This window comes from Tachyglossus aculeatus, chromosome 2 (assembly GCF_015852505.1).
Source record: "Tachyglossus aculeatus isolate mTacAcu1 chromosome 2, mTacAcu1.pri, whole genome shotgun sequence".
Lineage (NCBI taxonomy): Eukaryota > Metazoa > Chordata > Mammalia > Monotremata > Tachyglossidae > Tachyglossus > Tachyglossus aculeatus.
In genome coordinates, this window is record NC_052067.1 from 162,607,233 (window position 1) to 162,629,018 (window position 21,786).

The 21,786-nt window shown below is 47.1% G+C and overlaps 1 protein-coding gene across 1 annotated transcript in view; it reads right to left on the bottom strand.

Annotated features, from left to right (window-relative positions):
- PPM1H (protein phosphatase, Mg2+/Mn2+ dependent 1H) overlaps window positions 1-15,737 on the bottom strand; it is a 285,325-nt gene extending 269,588 nt beyond the window's left edge. Inside the window, exons 1-2 of the mRNA XM_038770302.1 lie at window positions 15,536-15,737; window positions 15,294-15,452 (exon numbers count right to left, since the gene is read on the bottom strand). Of these exons, the coding sequence (XP_038626230.1) occupies window positions 15,294-15,452; window positions 15,536-15,618 (242 nt within the window). The 5' untranslated portion in view covers window positions 15,619-15,737. The remainder of the gene's footprint in view (window positions 1-15,293; window positions 15,453-15,535) is intronic.
- Between the last annotated feature and the right edge of the window lie 6,049 nt (window positions 15,738-21,786).

Here is a 21,786-nt window from a genome sequence, read left to right on the forward strand (position 1 = left end):
TTGAGAGAGGTTTCCTGGATACAAAATCAATTTTGTGAATTGCTCAAGATGGGAATTTTCTCTTATTTGGTCCCAAAACTGGAATTGCTTTGCTTCAGCTACGGTAATAATAATGATAGTATTTGTTAAGTGCTTACTATGTGAAAAGCACTGTTCTAAGCACTGAGAGCCATTCAGTTTCCTCAGGCACCTCTTCCTCCTCCTCCTCGAGAGAGGCATTGCTGCTTGGAATTTTCCATAAGCAAAACCTCAGCTTTCAGGATTTTCCACACCTCAGAAGGGAACCTAGAACAATATTTGTTTTAAAGGTGTGATCCAATGATGTAACTTGAGAGCAGAGGAAGTGCCTGGAAAGAGGAAGCACACTGTCTACTCTCAGTCCCCTGGAAACTATCCAACTAACAAAAGTTAAAGTGCTTACTACGCACCAAGCACTGGACTAAGTAAAGCACGGGATAGATCCTCTACATTGTAAACTCGTTGTGGGCAGGGAATGTGTCTGTTTATTGCTGTACCATACTCTCCCAAGCGCTTAGTACAGTACTCTGCACAATGTAAATGCACAATATATCCAACTGAATGAATATGAGAACAAGTTGAACAGTCCGTGTCCCACATGGGACTTGTGGTCTAAAGTAGGAGGAGGAAGTAGGATTTAATCTCCATTTACAGATGAAGAAACTGAGGCATGGAGAGGTGATTGCCCAAGTTCACACAGTAGTCAAGTGGTGAAGCTGAACTTAGAACCCAGGTCCTCCGACGCCCAGGCCCCTTCCACTAGGCCAAACCACTTCCTTGTTTTTTTTCCCCCGAATGTCACAGTAAGTGGTCAAAAGGCTGTCTTTCTCAAGACAAAGATTCCAGCATACTTTCCACATTTAGAGGGGAGGAATAGAGTAAAAGTAACAGTGTGGCTTAGTGGAAAGAACACAGACTTGGGAGTCAGAGGTTATGGGTTCTAATCCTGGCTCATTCACTTGTCAGCTTTATGACCTTGAGCAAGTCACTTAACTTCTCTATGCCTCAGTTACCTCATCTGTAAAAAGGGGATGAAAACTATGAGCCCCATGTGGGACAACCTGATTACCTTGTTCCTACCCCAGCACTTAAAACAGTGCTTGGCACATAGTAAGCACTTAAATACCAACATTATCATTATTAATAATAGTAATGGTATTTGCCAACCACTGTCCTAAGCTCTGGAGCAGACACAAGACAATCAGATCCCACATGGGGCTCATCGTCTGAGTAGGAGGGAGAACGGGTATTGAATCCTCAGTCTGCAGATGAGGAAACTGAGGCGTACAAGTCAAGCAACTAGCCAAAGGTCAAATGACAAGTAAATGGCAGAACTGAGTTTAGAACCCAGGTCTTCTATTTCCCAGGCCCCTCCTTCTCTAACCCATACACAGCTGTCAAAGGTAAATTACTTTTCCCTTACTTGATATCCCGGAGAGAAAGAAAAATGGAAATACTAGATATAAATACTAGATAATAACGGAAATACAAATACTAGAGGGTGGCCATCATATAATAATAATGATGATGATGATAATACTAATGGTATTTATTAAGCACTTACTATGTGCCAGGCACTGTACTAAGCTCTGGGGTGGATACAAGCAAATCGGGTTGGACACAGTCCCTTGTCCTACATGGGGCTCACAGTCTCAATCCCCATTTTACAGATGAGGTAACTGAAGCCCAGAGAAGCAAAGTGACTTGCCCAAGGTCATACAGCAGACAAGTGGTGGAGATGGGATTAGAACCCATGACCACCTTACTCCAGGGCCTGAGCTCTAAGCCACTATGCCATGCTGCTTCTCTATATGACAGGCAATGTGGGTTTCAGCAGGGCCCCTTCCCCTCCCCCATCCATCACAGACCCAGCACTGGGCCCTCTCATGTCCAGCATTTTAACTGATGATGATAATAATAATAATAATAATGGTGGCATTGGTTAGAGCTTACTATGTGCTATTCACTGTGCTAAGCACCAGGGTAGACACAAGGTAATCAGATCAGACACAGTTCCTGTCCTACAAGGGACACACAGACTAAGTAGGAGGGAGGACAAGTATTAAATCCCCATTTCACAGATGAGGGAACTGAGACACAGAAAAGATAAATGACTTTCCCATGATCACACAGAAGGCAACTAGCAGAGTCAGAATTTAAATCCAGGTCCCAGAGAAGCAACGTGGGCTAGTGGCAGGAGCATTGGCTAAAAACCAACACCACCCTCTCCATTTTCTCCTAAAGGACATAATCATTAGAGCTGAACAGGATTTTCTAGACAGCCATGCTGGATGATCATCATCATCAATCGTATTTATTGAGCACTTACTGTGTGCAGAGCACTGTACTAAGCGCTTGGGAAGTACAAGTTGGCAACACACAGAGACAGTCCCTACCCAACAGTGGGCTCACAGTCTGAAAGGGGGAGACAGAGAACAAAACCAAACATACTAACAAAATAAAATAGAATAGATATGTACAAGTAAAATAAATAAATAAATAAATAGAGTAATAAATATGTACAAACATATAAACAGGTGCTGTGGGGAAGGGAAGGAGGTAAGATGGGTGGGGATGGAGAGGGGGATGAAGGGGAGAGGAAGGAAGGGGCTCAGTCTGGGAAGGCCTCCTGGAGGAGGTGAGCTCTCAGTAGGGCCTTGAAGGGAGGAAGAGAGCTAGCTTGGCGGATGAAAAATATGGAATGCTTCACGAATGATATGATATGGATGATATGACCAAACACCTGGAGGCAGGTTTAAGACTACTCTAACAAACCTCTCGGAATTTTTTTCCACGGCATTCAAGTGCTTACTATGTGCCAGGCAATGTACTAAGTGCTGCGGTGGATACAAAATAATCAGGTTGGACACAGCCCATGTCCCACATGAGGCTCACAGATTTAATCCCCATTTTACACAGAGAGGAACGGAGGCACAGAGAATCTAAGGCTACCCAGCAGACACGAGGCAGAACTGGGATTAGAGCCCAGGTCCTTCTGATTTCCGGATCTGTGCTCTATCTACTAAGTCACACTGCTTCTCTATTCTTCCATTCTAAAAGACTGCAAGCATCATCCAAAGCTCTAGGAACAGTCATTCAAGAACCACTGTGTTCAGATGACTTGTGCTCTCAAGGCCCATACCCTAAAGTAAAATAATGATTATGGTATTTGTTAAACATTTACTCTGTCGGGCACTGCACTAAGCACTGGGATGGATCCAAGCAAATTGGGTTGGACACAGTCCATCTCATGAGGGGCTCACAGTCTTAATCCCTATTTTCCAGATGAAGGAACTGAGGCCCAGAGAAGTGAAGTGACTTGCCCAAGGTCACACAGTAGACAAGTGGCAGAGCCGGGATTAGAACCTGCCAGTCACTCCCCCTATTAAGCCTTCTTTTTCCCGGTCCCCTCTCCCTTCTGGGTCATCTCTGCACTTGGATCTGTGATCCTTGGACATTTGATAGTCGCCCCACCCCCAACTGCACAGCACTTATGTACTGATGTTGCCAATTTGTACTTCCCAAGTTCTTAGTACAGTGCTCTGCACACAGTAGGCGCTCAATAAATACAATTGTATGAATGAATCAATTAGTTGTTCATTTTAATGTCTGTCTCCCCCTCTAGAATGTAAGCTCGTTTTGGTCAGGGAACGTCTCTGCTAATTCTGCTGTACTGTACTCTCCCAAGCGCTTAGTACAGTGCTCTGCACACAGTAAGCATTCAATAAATACCACTGATGGATTGACTGATGCAAGTGAGAAGCAATGTTGCCTACTGGATACAGCACAGCCCTAGGAGCAAGAAGGACTTCTAGACTGTGAGCCCACTGTTGGGTAGGGACTGTCTCTATATGTTGCCAACTTGTACTTCCCAAGCACTTAGTACAGTGCTCTGCACACAGTAAGCACTCAATAAATACGATTTATTGATTGATTGATTGACTTGGGTTCTAATTCCTGCTCTGCCACTTGTCTGCTGGGTGAACTTGGGTAAGTCACTTCACTTCTCTGTGCCTCAGGTATCTTATCTGTAAAATGGGGCACATGGGAAAAAGCATGGATCAGTGGAAAGAGCATGGGCTTTGGAGCCAGAGGTCATGGGTTTGAATCCCAGCTCTGCCAACTGTCAGCTGTGTGACTTTGGGCAAGTCACTTCACTTTGCCTCAGTTACCTCATCTGTAAAATGGAGATTAAAACTGTGAGCCTGCTGTGGGACAACCTGATCACCTTGTAACCTCCGCAGCACTTAGAACAGTGCTTTGCACATAGTAAGTGCTTAATAAATGCCATTATTATTATTATTATTATTATGGGACAGGGACTGTGTCCAACCCAATTTAATTGTATCCACCTGAGCACTTAGTACAGTGCCTGGTACATAATAAGCACTTAACAAATACCATCATTATTATTCCTCTTCTCTGTGCCTCAGGTATCTCATCTGTAAAATAGGGATTAAGCCTGTGAGCCCCATGTGGGACAGAGACTGTGTCCATCTTGATTAACCTGTATCTACCACAGTGCTTAGAACAGTGCTTGTCATATAGTAAGTGCCTAAGAAATACCATTTAAAAAAAAAAAGTGACAAATGCCCCAAGCTAGGCTTATACCATTCAGGAGTCTCTAAGACAGGCACATCTAAAGCTGTCCCACATTCCACTCCAGCTCCAGAATGTTCTTACTTCAGAATTAGAAATTCAGGGACTTTTACAATGAGATTCTATTATTGCTTCACTAGCCCTTATGTCCCTTTACTTTGGGGGCCTTTAAGTGGTCATTTAATTTGTTAAAGATGGCTGATAAAACTTTGCTCCCCACAATGCACATTAGGACAGAATTAAAATTTGTTCCCCAGAGAACCAGGGTCAGCTTTTCACCCAATGAATAGCCTCTCCCTCAGTGTCTGACTAATAAAGATGCTGCTTACATTTGCAAAGGAAAGAACCTGAGTGTTAACCTGTTTTGTCTGCTCCTTTAGGAGGTTTTTTCTTGCTCTTCCATGCATAGCATAAAATGACCATATTGGTATGTCCTTGATTTTGGAGGCTAATTACAGTATTCTTGATAGCCTCAGCATTTTTAGCATTGGGCAACACACAACTCCTTAAAGACATTCCTTATGCTAAAGCTGGCAACAGATCCGATTTGTTTGGCCAAACGAAGATAACAAATTGAGATATTGTTTCATCAAGGAAGAGCTAATAAAATGCTTGTGAATCCACCAATCTCTGGTATTTAGTGAGTGCAACTGTGACTTCATTCACTCAATTGTATTTATTGAGCACTTACTGTGTGCAGAGCACTGTACTAAGTTCATGGGAGAGTATGATGTAACAATAAGAGACACATTCCCTGACCACAATGAGCTTACAGTCTAGAAGGGGAGACAGACTGATACAAATAAATTACAGATATGTACCCAAATACTGTGGGGCTCGGAGGGGGGATGAATTTCATTCATTCATTCAATCGTATTTACTGAGCACTGACTGTGTAAAGGCAGCAAGTCATGGTAACGCAAAAGGGAGAGGGAGAAGATGAAAGAAGGACTTAGTCAGGGTCAAGGGGCTCAGACTGCCTCATTTATCATCAGTATACTACAGAAAAGGCTTCCAACTTTCAGATGTTCATTAAGAATTTAGTACAATTCCAACTACTTCTCAAAATAAGATGTAATGAATCATGGGATTTTACTCTTTTCCAACTGACACATAAATAGCCATTCCTTCACAAGCCCTAAAATAAAGGCAACTTTACACACTTACTGGTCAAGGGTGTGATTAAATTTCAAATTCATTCATTCAATCGTATTTATTGAGTGCTTACTGTGTGCAGAGCACTGTACTAAGCACTTGGGAAGTACAAACTGGCAACATATTAGAAACGGTCCCTACCCAACAATGGGCTCACAGTCTAGAAGCAGCGTGGCTTAATGGAAAGAGCACAGGCTTGGAAGTCAGAGGACATGGGTTCTAATCCTGGCTCTGCCACTTGTCTGCTGTGTGACCTTGGGCAAGCCACTTAACTTTTCGGTGCCTCAGTTACCTCATCTGTAAAATGAGGATTAAGACTGTGAGCCCCACACGGGACAATCTGATTACCTTGTATCTACCCCAGCGCTCAGAACAGTGTTTGGCACATAGGAAGTGCTTAACAAATACCATAATAATAACAATAATAATAATAATAACAGCAGGGAGAGACAGACAACAAAACAAAACAAGTAAAGAGGTGTCAATTCCATCAGAATAAATAGAATTATAGCTATATACACATCATTAATAGAGTAATAAATATGTACAAATATGCACAAGTGCTGTGGGGAGGGGAAGGGGGTCATTTCCTTAATCATCATCATCAGCATATATCAAGTGTATACTGCCCCGGGATACCAAACTAGAACAGGAGAAATGTGGTTTTCCTGCCTTCAAACAGCTTGAGATCCAATGGGAGAGGCAAGCAGGTACAAACTGTTCATTCATTCGTTCAACTGTATTTATGGAGCGCTTATTGTGTGTACAGCTGTGGACTGAGCACTTGCAAGAGTGCAACAGTAAACAGACACATCCCCTGCCCATAACAAGCTTAGAATCTAGAGGGAGAGACAGAAATCAATATAAAAAAATTACAGACATGGACACGTGCTGTAGCGCTGGGAGGTGTTGGGGGCGATAAATAAAGGGAGCAAGTCAGGACAACACAGAAGGGGAAAGGAGAGTTTAGTCAGGGAAGGCCTCTTGAAGGAGATGTACCTTCAAGGCTTTAAACGGGGGGGGGGTGGGGGTGGGCAGGAAGAGTGATTGATATGAGGAGGGTGGGTGTTTGAGACCAGAAGCAGGACATGGGTGAGAAAGACAAGACTGAGGTACAAGAATTAAATCCTAGAAATGAGTGATAAATGAAGCAGGCAAATACACAAAGAATAAACAGATAAAACGTAATGTAAACAAGTGCTACAGCAGCTGCTGGGGTGATAGGACAGGGACAAAAAAAAAGAAGGAAGAGAGGAGTGCTCAGGGAATACCACATGGCTTGAAACATGGAAATGTGAAAGGAGAAGGCTATAGTGATCCAGCCAGGAAGCGATGAGGGCTTGGGCTAGGGTGGTAGTTCTCAGGATGGAAGGGAATACTGTGAAGGAAGAACTGCCAAATGAACTCTTTTTTTAACATGACATTTGTTAAGTGCTTTCTATGTGCCAGGAACTGTAATAAGCACTGGGGTGGATGCAAGGTTGGACACAGTTCATGTCCTATGTGGGGCTCACAGGTTTCATCCCCATTTTACAGATGAGGGAACTGAGACACAGAGAAGTTGAGTGATTTGCCTTAGTTCACACGGCAGACAAGTGGCAAAGGTTGGGAGATTTCCTCTTCTCCCACTAATTTTCTAAGCCCCCTCATTTCCTCTTCTCCCACTCCCTTCTGCGTCACCCTTGCACTTGATGTGAACTCTGTATTCAACCCACCCCAGCACTTATGTATATATCCGTAATTTACTTATATTAATGTCTCTCTCCCCCTCTAGACTGCATGCCCCTTGTGGGGAGGGAACGTGTCCACCAATTCTGTTATACTGAACTCTCCCAAGTGCTTAGTTCAGTGCACTGAACTCGGTAAGCGCTCAATAAATATCATTGATCGATTTTTTTTGAGCGCTTACTAGATGCAGAGCATTATACTAAATGCTTGGGAGAGTACACTGCAACAGAGTTGGTAGTCACATTCCCTGCCCACAACGAGCTTACAGTGCAGCATCCAAAGGAACGGTACCTCATTGAGATTTAAGGTGTGGGCAAGGCCATCCAGCAGATGTCCCGGAGCTTTCTGGAGATCCAAGAATATGAACAGCTGGAAATACAAGGCTGAAGACACAGATTTGGGAGCAGATGAGCTCTCTCAGAGAAACAGTTTACCAGAACCTAAATTTAGAGAATCTAGGACTGACTCAGACCCAGCAAAGGAGATGCAGTCAGAGAGACATGGAAAGATGGGGGGAGAAAGACCACCAAGCAAAAGAAGCTGAGAAGCGGTCAGAGAGTAAGGAAGAGAATTACGCTAGTAAAAAGAAAGGATGAAGGGGGAAGTGGGCAGGGTAGGGGAGAGTCTAAACACCAAACCAACCTGGTTCACTTTAAATTTATCCTGTCCTGCTCTAACTCCGCCCTCTCCTCTGCCAGGCAAAACTATTTTTCTTCCCTTATTGACACCCATGCCCATCATCCCCATCAGCTGTTCCAGACATTTAACTCCTCCTCAGGCCCCCTGTTCCTCCCCCTCCTCCATCCTTCACCCCCAACACTCTGGCCTCCGACTTTATTAGTAAAATTAACACCATCAGGTCTGAGCTCCCCAAAGTCACCCCTCCCCCTTCTCCAAACCCCCAACTCTCAACTCTTTCCGCTACTCTCTCATCCTTCCTAGCAGTATCTTCAGATGAGATCTCCTCCCCACTCTCAAGTGCCACCCCATCCACCTGTGCTTCAGACCCCATTCCCTCTCATCTTATGAAAACTCTTGCCCCTTCCCTCCTCTTCTTCTTAACTTCCATCTTCAACCACTCACTCTCCACTGGTTCTTTCCCCTCTGCCTTCAAACACACCCATGTCTCCCCCATCCTAAAAAAACCCCTCTCTTGACCCCACTGCCCCTTCTAGTTATCGCCCTATCTCCCTCCTACCCTTCCTTTCCAAACTCCTAAAACAAGTCGTCTACACTTGCTGCCTTGAATTTCTCAACTCCAACTCTCTCTGAATCCCCTCCTACCTGGCTTCCATCCCCTCCACTCCACCGAAACTGCCCTCTCAAAGGTCACCAATGACCTCCTTCTTGCCACTCCAATGCCTCCTATTCTATCCTAATCCTCCTCACCTCAGCACCTTTGTTTCACCCTTTCCTAGGCTGACATTGAAATACTCTACCTTTTTAGCCCTTAATCCTGGTCTATAAGCGAAATGTCAAGGAGCAATTTATGAAGGCAATTATCATTATTTTAGTCTTTATTCTCATAGTACGCCTAAGTTAAATGAAAATACTTTTGGCTCTGTATCTACCTTCTCCCCAAGCACCCCAGAGAGCCAGGAGTCAGACACGCGCAAGAGGAGAGGTGAAGAAAAAATGGGGCTTAGCTGCAACAGACTGTAAACTCTCTGAGGGCAGGGATTATGTTTATTAATTCTATTGAACCATCCTCCTTGACCTCTCAGCTGCCTTCAACACTGTGGTCCACCCCCTTCTCCTCAACACGCTATCCAACCCTGGCTTCACAGACTCCATCCTCTCCTGGTTCTCCTCAACTCTCTGGCCGTTCATTCTCAGTTTCCTTCGCAGGCTCCCTCCCATCCCCTTACTGTAGGGGTTTCTCAAGGGTCAGTTCTCCATCCCCTTCTGTTCTCCATCTATACTCACTCCCTTGGTGAACTCATTCACTCCCATGGCTTCAACTATCATCTCTACACTGATGACACCCAAATCTACATCTCCACCCCTATTCTCTCTTCCTCCCTCCAGGCTCGTATCTCCTCCTGCCTTCAGGACATCTCCATCTGGATGTGTGCCCGCTATCTAAAACTCAACATGTCCAACACTGAGCTCCTTATCTTCCCTCCCAAACCCTGTCCTCTCCCTGACTTTCCCGTCACTATGGACAGCACTTCCACCCTTCCCATCTCACAAGCCTGCAACCTTGACTCCGCTCTCTCATTCACCCCACACATCCAATCCATCACCAAAACCTGCCGGTCTCATCTCCACAACATCGCCAAGATCCGCTCGTTCCTCTCCATCCAAACCGCTACCTTGCTGGTTCAATCTCTCATCCTATCCCGACTGGATTACTACATCAGCATCCTCTCTGATATCCCATCCTCCTGTCTATACTTCACTCTGTTGTCCAGATTATCTTTCTATAGAAACGCTCTGGGAATGTCACTCCCCTCCTCAAAAATCTCCAGTGGTTGCCTATCAACTTTCGCATGAAGCAAAAACTCCTCACTCTCAACTTCAAAGCTCTCCATCACCCTGCCCCCTCCTACCTCACCTCCCTTCTCTCCTTCTACAGCCCAGCCCACACGCTCCGCTCCTCTGCCACTGCTAAGCTCCTCACTGTGCCTCCCTCTCATGTGTCCCACCATCAACCCCTGGCCCATGTCCTACCTCTGGCCTGGAATGCCCTCCTTCCACACATCTGCCAAGCCGGCTCTCTTCCTCCCTTCAAAGCCCTACTGAGAGCTCACCTCCTCCAGGAGGCCTTGCCTGACTGAGCCCCCCTTTGTTCCTCTCCTCCTCCTCTCCCCATCACCCCCACCCACTCTGCCCTACCTCCTTTCCCCTCCCCACAGCACTTGTAAATATTTGGACATATTACTCTATTTTATTTGTACATAGTTACTATATTTATTTTATTAATGATGTGTATATAGTTATGATTGTATTTATTCTGATGGTATTGACACCTACCTATTTGTTTTGTTTTTTTGTCTGCCTCCCCCATTCCAGACTGTGAGCCCGTTTTTGGGTTGGGACCATCCCTATGTTGCTGATTTGTACTTCCCAAGCGCTTAGTACAGTGCTCTGCACACAGTAATCGCTCAATAAATAAGAATGAATGAATGAATGAATGAAAGAAAGAAATTCCACAGGGATTAGAAGAGAATAGATGTCATAGGTTTAGCCAAGAAGGAGGTTGTTTTTCATTGTGAGAGCTCAATACCTCTGAACTGGAGATTGCAGGAGGTAGAGAAGAGAGTGTGGGGGAAGGAGTGAGGAAGCAAGCGCCTCCAACCCACTCACTTACTCTGTGCCAAGCACTGAGATAAAAGTTAATCAGGAAGGACACAGTCCCTGTCTCACATGGGGCTTGCAGTCAATGCGGGGAGAGAGAACAGGTATTTTATTCCCATTTTACAGGTGAGGAAACTAAGGCACAGTTCTCCCTCTCTTATGCAAAGGGTGTGAGTGTTTCACACATAGAGGGAAATTCAATCATGCAAACATCCCCAAACATCCCCATGGGACTTGCCCAAGGGCACATGGCAGGCAAGTGACTGGATCCAGGATGGAATTCAGGTCCTCAGTTTCTTCATCTGTACAACAGGGATTTAATATCTTTTCTCCAACTTGGACTGTGAGTCCTGTGTGTGAACTAATTACCTTGTATCTACTCCAGAGCTTACTACAATGCTTGGCACATTCATTCATTCAATCGTATCTATTGAGCACTTACTGCGTGCAGAGCACTGTACTAAGTGCTTGGGAAGTACAAGTCAGCAACAAGCACATACTAAGTGCTTAAAAAAATCACAATTATTATTACAGTTATTATTTTCTGACTTCCCAGCCTTATTATATGATTTTCACATTATTACTGTTATTATTTTCTGAGTTCCCAGCCCATGCTCTTTCCATTAGGCACACATGCTGACTGCACAGCACTGTCACTGCCTAAGTTTTCTGGAAACAAATCAGAAGCTTTGCTAATCATAATACAATTCAAGCAGCATGGTGTAGTGGATACAGCACTGACCTGAGAGTCAGAGGGTCATGAGTTCTAATCCCACCTCCGGCACTTGTCTGCTATGTGACCTTGGGCAAATCACTATGCCTCTCTGTGCCTCAGTTACCTCATCTGTAAAATGGGGATTAAGATGGTGAGCCCCATGCGGGACAAGGACTGAGTCCAACCTGATTACCTTGTATCAACCCCAGTGCTTAGAACAGTGCTTGGCACGGAGTGAGCGTTTAATACCATACTTGTTGTACTAGAGTTAAGCACTTAAATGTCAATCACTATGCTAAGTGCTGGGGTAGGAACAAGAGAATCATTCAGTAGCATTTATTGAGCACCTATGGTCTGAAGAACTGTATCGAGGGCTTGAGAAAGTACAAAAGATGACAGGTTGATCCTTGACAAGAAGGAGTTTTAAAAAAATTCTAGCAGGATAAGAGCTAGCATAATTCCTGTCCTACAAGGGGCTCCCACCCTAAAACGTTGGGAGAGGAGGTATCTTATTCTCCCATTTTATGAGTGAATTGAGGCATATAGAATTGAAGTGAATTGAAGTCTAAGGTAATACTGCAGGCTAGTGACAGAGAAGTGATTTGGCCTCAGGCCTCCGATGACTTTCTACTGCACTGTGCTACGTCAAACCATCAGGAGACGGTGATTTCTACGTCCTGTCTCAGGCCCAGAACTTCCTCCCCTTCAGAACTGACAGTTCACTACTCTTCCCACCTTTGAAACCTCCTTTAAAAAAATAAAAAAATAAATAAACTCCTACCCAGGCTAAGTCCTTTATTTCCTCTATCCATCCTCCCTTCTGCATCAACTATGAGCTTGGCTGTATGTCCCTTAACTACTTTAATTCTCATCCCAGCCCCACAGTACTTACACATATATTCTTATTCTCTATTTCCCCATCACCAATCTACTTTTATGTCTATCTCCCCATGTAGACCATAAGCTTCTCGTGGACAGAGGTCCCATCTACCAACTCAGTTGCACTGTACTTTCCCAAATGCTTAGTATAGTGCTCTGTACACAGTAAGCACTCAACAAAAGCATGGATTGCTCCCTCTCTCTAAAGCCTGCTGATGCTTTGAACGAGTTAATGTTGCTTCCTAAGTGACTGGACAGGGGGAGAAATGGATTCACCAGGTGTATCTCTGCCCCTAAAACCTTCTCACGCAGAAATTCCTCAACACCTTAACAAGCAAAAAGTAAACCAAAATGCTATGACGCCCATCATTCAACACTCTCTTCCTTCAGCAACTCTGATCAAGTCAGAGTTTTCCTGTGGCATCTGACACTCTTCCTCCCTGAGATTCTGCTTATCCCTTCCAAGCAGCAGCAACAACTACTGCAGTTTGTTGATTCCTGGCAGTCGCCCACCCAGAAGGCGCCCTGGAACAATATCTTCCTCCAACAGGCTAATGTCACCTCTCGGTGACATCTGGTCCTCTGGCAACCCTGCAGGTTCATCTTTGTCCAGAGACGTGCAGTTTCGTACAGCTGCTAGGTCAACACTAAGTGGATTTGCAAGCGGCAGGCCACAAGGATACTGTAAATAAAGTGTGGCAAACATTCACCTGCACCGCCTTTACCCCCCATTCACACCCTCCCAGGCCTCACCAGCTGGCCTGGGGCAAAAGTGTAAATATCCTCCATTGAGGGAGTTGAGTTTCCCCTTCCTTCTGCAAAGGGAAATTCACCTAAAGGGAAATTCACTCATGCAAATATCCCCAAAGCATCTGGATATTGCTGCTTATGAATCAATCCTTGTGGGCAGGGAATGTGTCAGGATAATGTCCTCTCCCAAGTGCTTAGGACAGTAAGCGCTCATTAAATATGATTGAATGAATCAGTTAATAGTAGTTTCTGAGGGCTTCCGATAGGTAGAGCACTGTCCTGAGGGACTGGGAGAGTGTGGTCCGGTTGCCAGACCTGATCCCTGCCCACAGAGGGCTTCCAGGTTGGCAGAAGAGGGACGCAGAGGCTCGGATTGAATTCACCTCCTGAACTGAAAACAAGGGTTGAATTCCCCAAGTGGGCCTGAGTCAGTCCTCCCAAACAGTAATGCCATCCCAAAGTTTGGTCATTCCTCAGTCCATCATATTTATGGAGACCTTAATGTGTGCAGAGCACTCTACTAAGTGCTTGGGAGAGGACGGGATAACACATTCCATGCCCACAATGAGCTCACAATCCAGAGGAGGAAGAAGGAGAACAAGAAGAAGGAGAAAGAGGAGAACAAGAAGAAGAACAAGGAAAACAAGGAGAAGAACAAAGAGAATGAGAAAGAAGGAGAACAAGGAGGAGGACGAGAAGAAGGAGGAGGAGAAGAACAAGACGAAGGAGAACAAACGAAGGAGGAGAACAAGAAGAAGGAAAAAAGGAGAAGGAGGAGAAGGAGAAGGAGGAGAAGGAGAACAAGGAGAAGGAGAACAAGGAGAAGGAGAAGGAAAAGGAGAACAAGAAGGAGGAAAACAAGAAGAAGAACAAGGAGAACAAGAAGGAAAACAAGAAGAATAACAACAAGGAGAACAAGAAGGAAAACAAGAAGAACAACAACAAGGAGAACAAGAAGGAAAACAAGAAGAACAACAACAAGGAGAAGGAGAACAAAAAGGAGGAGGAGAACAAGGAAAAGGAGAAGAACAAGAAGGAAAACAAGGAGAAGAGGAAGAAGGAAAACAAGAAGAAGAACGAGAAGAAGGAGAAGAAGAAGGAGAAGAAGAAGGAGAACAAGGAGAACAAGGAGAACAAGGAGAAGAGCAAGAAGATGAAGAAGAAGGAGAACAGAAGTCGGAGAAGGAGAACAAGAAGAACTAGAAGAGCAAGAAGATGAAGAAGAAGAAGAAGGAGAACAAGAAGAACAAGAAGAAGAACAAGAAGGAGAAGAACCAGGAGAACAAGTAGGAGAGGGAGAACAAGAAGGAGAAGGAGAACAAGGAGAACGAGACAGAGGAGAAGGAGAAGGAGAAAAAGGAGAGCAAGGAGAACGAGAATAAGGAGGAGAAAAAGGAGAACAAGAAGGAGAACACAGGAAGGAGAAGAAGGAGGAGATGGGGAAGGAAAACAAGAAGAACAAGAAGAACAAGAAAAAGGAGAACAAGAAGAAGAACAGAAGAAGGAGAAAAAAAGGAGAACAACAAGAGCAAGAAGGAAAAGGGCAAGAAATTGAAGAAGAACAAGGAGAAGGTGAAAGAAGAACAAGGAGAAGAAGAGCAAGAAGAGAGGATGAAGAAAAAAAGAAGAACAAAAGGAGAGGGAGAACAGATGAAGGAGAAGGAGAACAAGGAGGAAAAGAAGAAGAACAACAAGATCAAGAAGGAGAACACGAAGAAGAAGAGTCAGAAGGAGAAGGACGAGGAGGAGGAGAACAAGGAGGAGAAGAAAGAGAAGATCATGTAGGAGAAGGGAGAGGAGGAGAGGGATCGTCGCCTTCCTTCCTGGTTTCTCGGCTGCACCTGGGGCTTGAGGCTTTTCTAGAACAACGCAGGTGAGGGCCCTGAGGCGTCCGTGTGTGTCCCGCACCGCAGGTTGGGGCCGGCGGGGGCCGCGGGGCGGATGCTGGGCGGGCGGGCCGGCCGGTGCAGGCCCCAGCGGAGCGGCCTTCCCGGGCCAGACCCGGGGGGCTTCGCACGCCCGGGCCCCCCGCCCGGATGCTCCCGCTGCAGGCCCCCCAAAACGCCAGCCAACCACGCCGTCACCTGCCCCGCCCCTGCCCGGTACTCGCCCCCCACCCCCCGACCCCCCCCCGTAGGGCCGCACTCACTCCGCGTAGCCCGTGGTCCAGGGCAGCCGCCTGGTCTCCTTGAGGATGAGGATGGGGCGGGCGATGTGGTCGGCGCTGCACTCCACCTCGTCCGGGGACAGACCCAGGAACTCGGGCCGCCCGTACGGGAACCGCAGGGGCAAGTCCGACCCCCCCGCCGCAGCCGCCGCCGCCGCCCCCCGCCGCCGCCGCCCCCGCCGGCCCCCGCTCCGCCGCCGCCGCCCCCGGCCCCCGCTCCGCCGCCGGCCCCGGCCCCGTGCTCCGACCCGCCAGCCATGATGCCGCCCATGAAATTGGCCACGGCCGACTTCACCCGGGAGAGCATGCTAGCCCCAAGCCCGGCGGCGGCGGGAGGAGGAGGAGCGGGAGCGGGAGCGCGACGAGGCCGAGCCGGGCGGGGAGGGCGCGGGCGCGGGCGCCGCGGGGGCGAGGACCATGCAGGCGGAATGGGAGCGACGGCCGAGCCCCGCACCACCGCCGCCTCCGCCGCCTCCGCCGCCGCCCTGGCCCGCGACAGTCCCGCAGCGGGGCCGCATGGGCCGCCGGGGGGCCGCCGGGGGGCCGCCGGGGGGCCGCCGCGGACCGCAGCGAGCTCAGCCCGCTCCACCTGCCGCCCCCCGGGCACGGGATGCCACCGGACCCCACCGGCCCGGAACGCACCGACGGACGGACGGACGCCCGGCTCGGTCCTCGCCCCGCCCCCTCACCCCCGCCCTTCCTAATCCGTCCAATCCCCGCCCTTACCCAGATAGGCCCCGCCCCCTTCTCCCTGCCCCCCAACCCTCCGTTCCCCACCCAGGCCCCGCCCCTCCTATTCCCACCCTTACTGGCCCGTCCAATGCCCGCCCTTTCACGCCCAGGCCCCGCCCCTCTTCTCCCTGCTCCCTCCTCCAATCCCCGCCCTTCCCCTCCCCTCCTATTCCCACCCTTCCCCTCCCGTCCAATCCCCGCCCTTCCCCGCCCAGGCCCCGCCCCTCCAAGCCCCGCCCTTCCCGCCCCTTCCTAGTCCCACCCTTCCCCGCCCGTCCAATCCCCGCCCCGGCCCCGCCCCCTCCTATTCCCACCCTTCCTCGCCCGTCCAATCCCCGCCCATTCACGCCCAGGCTCCGCCCCTCCGCTCCCAGTCCTTTCCTGCCCGGGCCCCGCCCATCCCTACCTGTCCGCCCCCCCCAAGGCCCCGCCCCTCCTATCCCAGCCCTCCAAGCCTCGCCCCTCCTATCCCAGTCTTTCCCCGCCCAGGCCCCGCCCCCAATCCCCGCCCTTCCCCGCTCTCCGGGCCCCGCCCCTCCTATCCCAGTCTTTCCCGGTCCTGGCTCCGCCCCTCCAATCCCTGCCCTTCCCCGCCTAGGCCCCGCCCTCCTATCGCTGCCCTTACCCAAATAGGCCCCGCCCCTTTCCTTCCTGCCCCTCCCAAAACCCAGTTTTTCCCCGCCCACCCCTACCTGTCGTCCCCCACCTCGGCCCCGCCCCTCCCATCCCAGTCTTTCCCCGCCCAGGCCCCGCCCCTCCAATCCCAGTCTTTCCCTACTCAGGCTCCGCCCATCCCTACCTGCCCTTCCCCTCCCAGTCTCCGCCTCCCATCCCAGCCCCTCCTATCCCAGTCCTTCCCTGTCCTTCACTTCCTCTCTTCCCCCCATCTGCCTCACCCCACCCCCTTCTCCCCCTCTCTCTTCCAAGGGGCCACAACCCCTAAGCTTATCCCACTCCTCCCCTACTATCCTTTCCCTTCCTCTTCTCCCTTTGCCCTTCCTTTCCCCTCTCTTTTCCTCTCTTCTCTTCCCCTTTCCATTACTTCCCTCTGCTCCCCTTCCTTCTGAACCTCAGAGGAGTGAGGAAGGCTCAGCCCCCTGGGGAAGACCCACGAGTTCTTTGGGGTGAGGGCAGAAAGGCGCTGGTCTGGAGGTGCCCTCCCTCCCCAGCAGTGGTGCCAGCCCAGCCAGGAACAGCCATGTGTGGGTTGTCATCCAGGAGTCACTTAGATGTCTGTCTTCCCCTTTCTAGATTGTAAACCCGGTGTGGGCTGGGATTGTCTCTATTGCTGAATTGTACTTTCCAAGTGCTTAGTACAGTGCTCTGCACACAGTAAGCACTCAATAAATAGGATTGAATGAATGAATGTATAATGTATATGTAATGTATATGTATAATACATATATGCATAGATCTCAGATTTTCACCATATATGTGCCCAGTACTTGTGAGTGACACATTGTCTACACCATAAACTGTCCTGCCTTTTTTTTTTTTAATGGTATTTCTTAAGCATTTACTATGTGCCAGACACAAGCTAATCACTTGGACACAGTCCATGTCCTGCAGGGGCTCATTGTCTTAATCCCTGTTTTACAGATGAAGTAGCTGAGGCACAGAGAAGTGAAACGACTTGCCCAAGGTCAAACAGAAGATAAGTGATGCAGCGGGATTGGAACCCAGGTCCTTCTAGACTGTGAGCCCACTGTTGGGTAGGGACTGTCTCTATATGTTGCCAACTTGTACTTCCCAAACGCTTAGTACAGTGCTCTGCACACGGTAAGCACTAAATAAATACAATTGATTGATTGATTGATTCTGGCTCCCAGGACTGTGCTCTATCCAGTAGGCCACCCTGCTTCTCTTCCAAGACCTATTTTCGTGCTGTGTAAAGATCCAACTCTACTGACAAACTTTGTTCCAAAGAAAATACTTGCTGCCAATTGGAATTTGGAAAGCAAGGTAAATCCCATAAAGTGCCTTAGGGATCCAGATGAGGAGTGAGGGCAGACTTGTTTTCAGTGGGGAATTTACACTGACAACTGTAAGCTCCTTGTGGGCAGGGGCCATGTCTGCAAACTCTGTTGTATCAAGCGCTTCATATAGTGCTCTGGACACAGTGAGCACTAAATAAATACCATTGACTGGCTATCAACAGAGCCCCCAGATATTAAGACGGTTCCCAGAACTTGTAGCACCTGTTATGTGTGAGCTTGGATACCTCACTTGATGATGGATAAAACATTCATTCATTCAATCATATTTATTGAGTGCTTACTGTGTGCAGAGCACTGTACTATGCGCTTGGGAGAGTACATTACAACAATAAACAGACACATTCCCTGCCCACAGTGAGCTCACCGTCGAGAGGGAGCTTCCGTCTATTCTGACCCCAAGATTATAGAACAAAACAGTGAGATTCAGTATGACATAGTGGATAGAGCAAGGGCCTGGGAGCCAGAAGGACATGGGTTCTAATTCTAGCTCTGCCACTTGTCTGCTGTGTGACCTTGGGAAAGTCACTTCACTTCTCTGGACCTCAGTTACCTCATCTGCAAAATGGGGATTGAGGCTGTGAGCACCACGTGGGACAGGGACAGTGTCCAAACCCATTTGCTTATTACAGTGCCTGGCACATAGTAAGCACTTAACAAATGCCATAATTATTGTTACCTCCACTAACAGTCTGATTCATGAGCCTGGGCCTCAGAGGAGGATGAAAGGATTTCTAAAATACCCCAGCTATCAACTATCAACCACAACTACTATCAACTATCAACTAAATCACCTATACATATATCCTATATACCCCACTATTTAAGCTCTGTTTTATATACCTATCTCCCTTTCCCTCTTCCTCTCTTACTAAATTATAAGCTCTTTGAGGGCAGGACTCATATCTACCTACTCTTGTGCTCTCTCATAAGCACTCAGTACAGTGCTCTGTACACAGTAGGCACTCAATAAATGTTTTTGGTTGACTGATTCCGTGGCATAAACTGTCCTGGTATTTTTTTTTTCAAATCTCATGTTTGAGTTATGCAGACTGAAGGAAATGCAGCATATACATGCTCTAGGATTTAAATGACAATGAAGATATCTTGTGATGAAATCACCCATGTAAATGGAAGAATACTGTGTTTCAATCAATCCATCAGTGGTATTTATTGAGCACTTATGGTATGCAGAGCATTGTGTGAAGCACTTGGGAGAGTACACTATGACAGAGTTGGTAGACACGTTCCCTGCATTTAAAGGTTTAAAGTGTTTTGTGTTGCTCAGAAGGAATCTGCCAGTCACACTAAAAATTTGATAACCATTCATTTCAGTTTAAGCATTCACTTGGAGCCCACTAAAAACCAGCAGTCCAGTAGTGCAATCCAGTGGCCTGATTTCAACCGTGGCAACCGGATGACTGAAGCAACAGTGTGAGTACAAGTGAAATAGATGTAGGGGAATTTTATTGAGCAAATATCCCCCTTACCTCCAAAATACCCCCAATTCTGTCCAAATTGGGTATAGCCATACAATCTCCAAAAATCATCTGGCTTTAGACATCAGTAATACAGACATAAACTGCAATGATTGATAGGGAAGTATTGCAATATCGAAAGTTTGCCATCACTTGCTTTTGTTTTTCAAAATGGTGGTTGATGAAAATGAGTTTGGGGGAATTAACAGACTATGCATTTTGGGAAATAGCTCATATTTAAGTTCCCTGATGTCATCCACTCCTCTTGGAAATGGAACTGAATTGATGACTATGTCTTCTCTCGTTGTGGGCAGGGAATAGTCATTTTGCTCTATTGGACTCTCCCAAGCACTTGGTACAGTGCTCTTGCACACAGTAAGCCCTCAATAAATATTATTGATTGATTGGTATATGTGGTGTTCCTTTGTATTAGAAGCTCCTCCTCTAGACTGTAAACTCACTGTGGGCAAGGAATGTGGCTGTTAGATTGTTATATTGTATTCATTCATTCAGTCATATTTCTTGAGAGCTCACTGTGTGCAGAGTAATGTACTAAGCGCTTGGGAGAGTACAATACAAGAATAAACAGACACATTCCCTGCCCACGACGAGCTTGCAGTCTAGAGTGAGAAAGACATTAATCTAAATCAATAAATCAATAAATTACAGATATGTACGCAAGTTCTGTGGGGCTGGGAGGCAGGGAGAAAAAAGGAAGAAAGTCAGGGTGTACTCTCCCAAGCTTTTAGTACAGTGTTCTGGCACACAGTAAGTGCTAATCAGTATGATTGCTTGATTTGTGTATAAATGTACATATTTATCTTATTAATGATATGTATATATCTATAATTCTATTTTTTATATTGATGCTATTGATGCCTGTCTACTTGTTTTGTTTTGTTGTCTGTCTCCCCACTTCTAGACTGTGAGTCTGTTGCTGGGCAGAGATTGTCTCTATTTTTTGCCAAATTGTACTTTCCAGGTGTAGTACAGTGCTTTGCACACAGTAAGTAAGGAAAAGCAGCGTGGCTTAGTGGAAAGAGCACGGGCTTGGGAGTCAGAGGTCGTGGGTTCTAATGCTGGCTCCACCACTTGTCAGCTGTGTGACTTTGGGCAAGTCACTTCACTTCTCGGGGCCTCAGTGACCTCTGAAAAATGGGGATTAAGACTGTGAGCCCCATATGGGACAACCTCATTACCTTGTATCTACCCCAGTGCTTAGAACAGTGCTTGGCACATAGTAAGTGCTTAACAAATGCCATCATTATTAGTAAGTGCTCAATAAATACGATTGAATGAATGAATGAATTGATTGGTATATGTGATGTTTCTTCAACTTCGAAATCCATCCTCTAGACTGTAAGCTGAATTTAGGCAGGGACTGTTTCTCTTATATTGTCTTATTCTACTCTCCCAAACGGTTAGTACAGAGCTCTTGCACACAGTAAGCTCTCAATAAATATGATTGATTGATTGATTGATTCATTGATTGGTGTATGTGGTGTTCCTTCATATTCCAAGCTCATCCTCAGGATGTAAGCTCATTGTGGGCAGGGGTTGTATCTATTATTGTATCTATTGCACTCTCCCAAGCGCTTAATACAGTGCTCTTGTGCAGAGTAAAGTGCTAAATAAATGATTGATTGCTTGACCAGAAGAGGAAACAGACCAGCAGCAGTGAAGTTCATCCCTCAGCACATGCCTGGCTGGAAAGGACAATATGGGAACCATACCAAGGCATAAGTACAGTGCCTGGCATGTATTCATTCATTCAGCCCTATTTATTGAGCTCTTACCATTTGCAGAGCACTGTACTAAGCACTTGGGAAGTACAAGTTGGCAACATATAGAGATGGTCCCTACCCAACAACAGGCTCACAGTCTAGAAGGTGGAGACAGACAACAAAACAAAACAGGTAGACAGGTGTCAATACCATCAGAATAAAAAGAATTATAGCTATATACACATCATTAATAAAATAGACTACTAAATATGTGCAAATAAACACAAGTGCTGTGGGGAGGGGAAGAGGGTAGGGCAGAGGGAGGGAGGGGGGCAATGGGGAGAGGAGGAGAGGTGAAAACGAGGCCCAGTGAGCAGGTTAGCAGCAGCAGAGGAGCGGAGGGTGCGGGCTGGGCTAGAGAAGGAGAGAAAGGGGGTGAAGTAGGAGCGGGCGAGGTGATGGAGAGCCTTGAAGATGAGAGTGAGGAGTTTTTGCTTGATTCAAAGGTTGACAGGCAACCACTGGAGATTTTTGAGGAGAGGAGTGA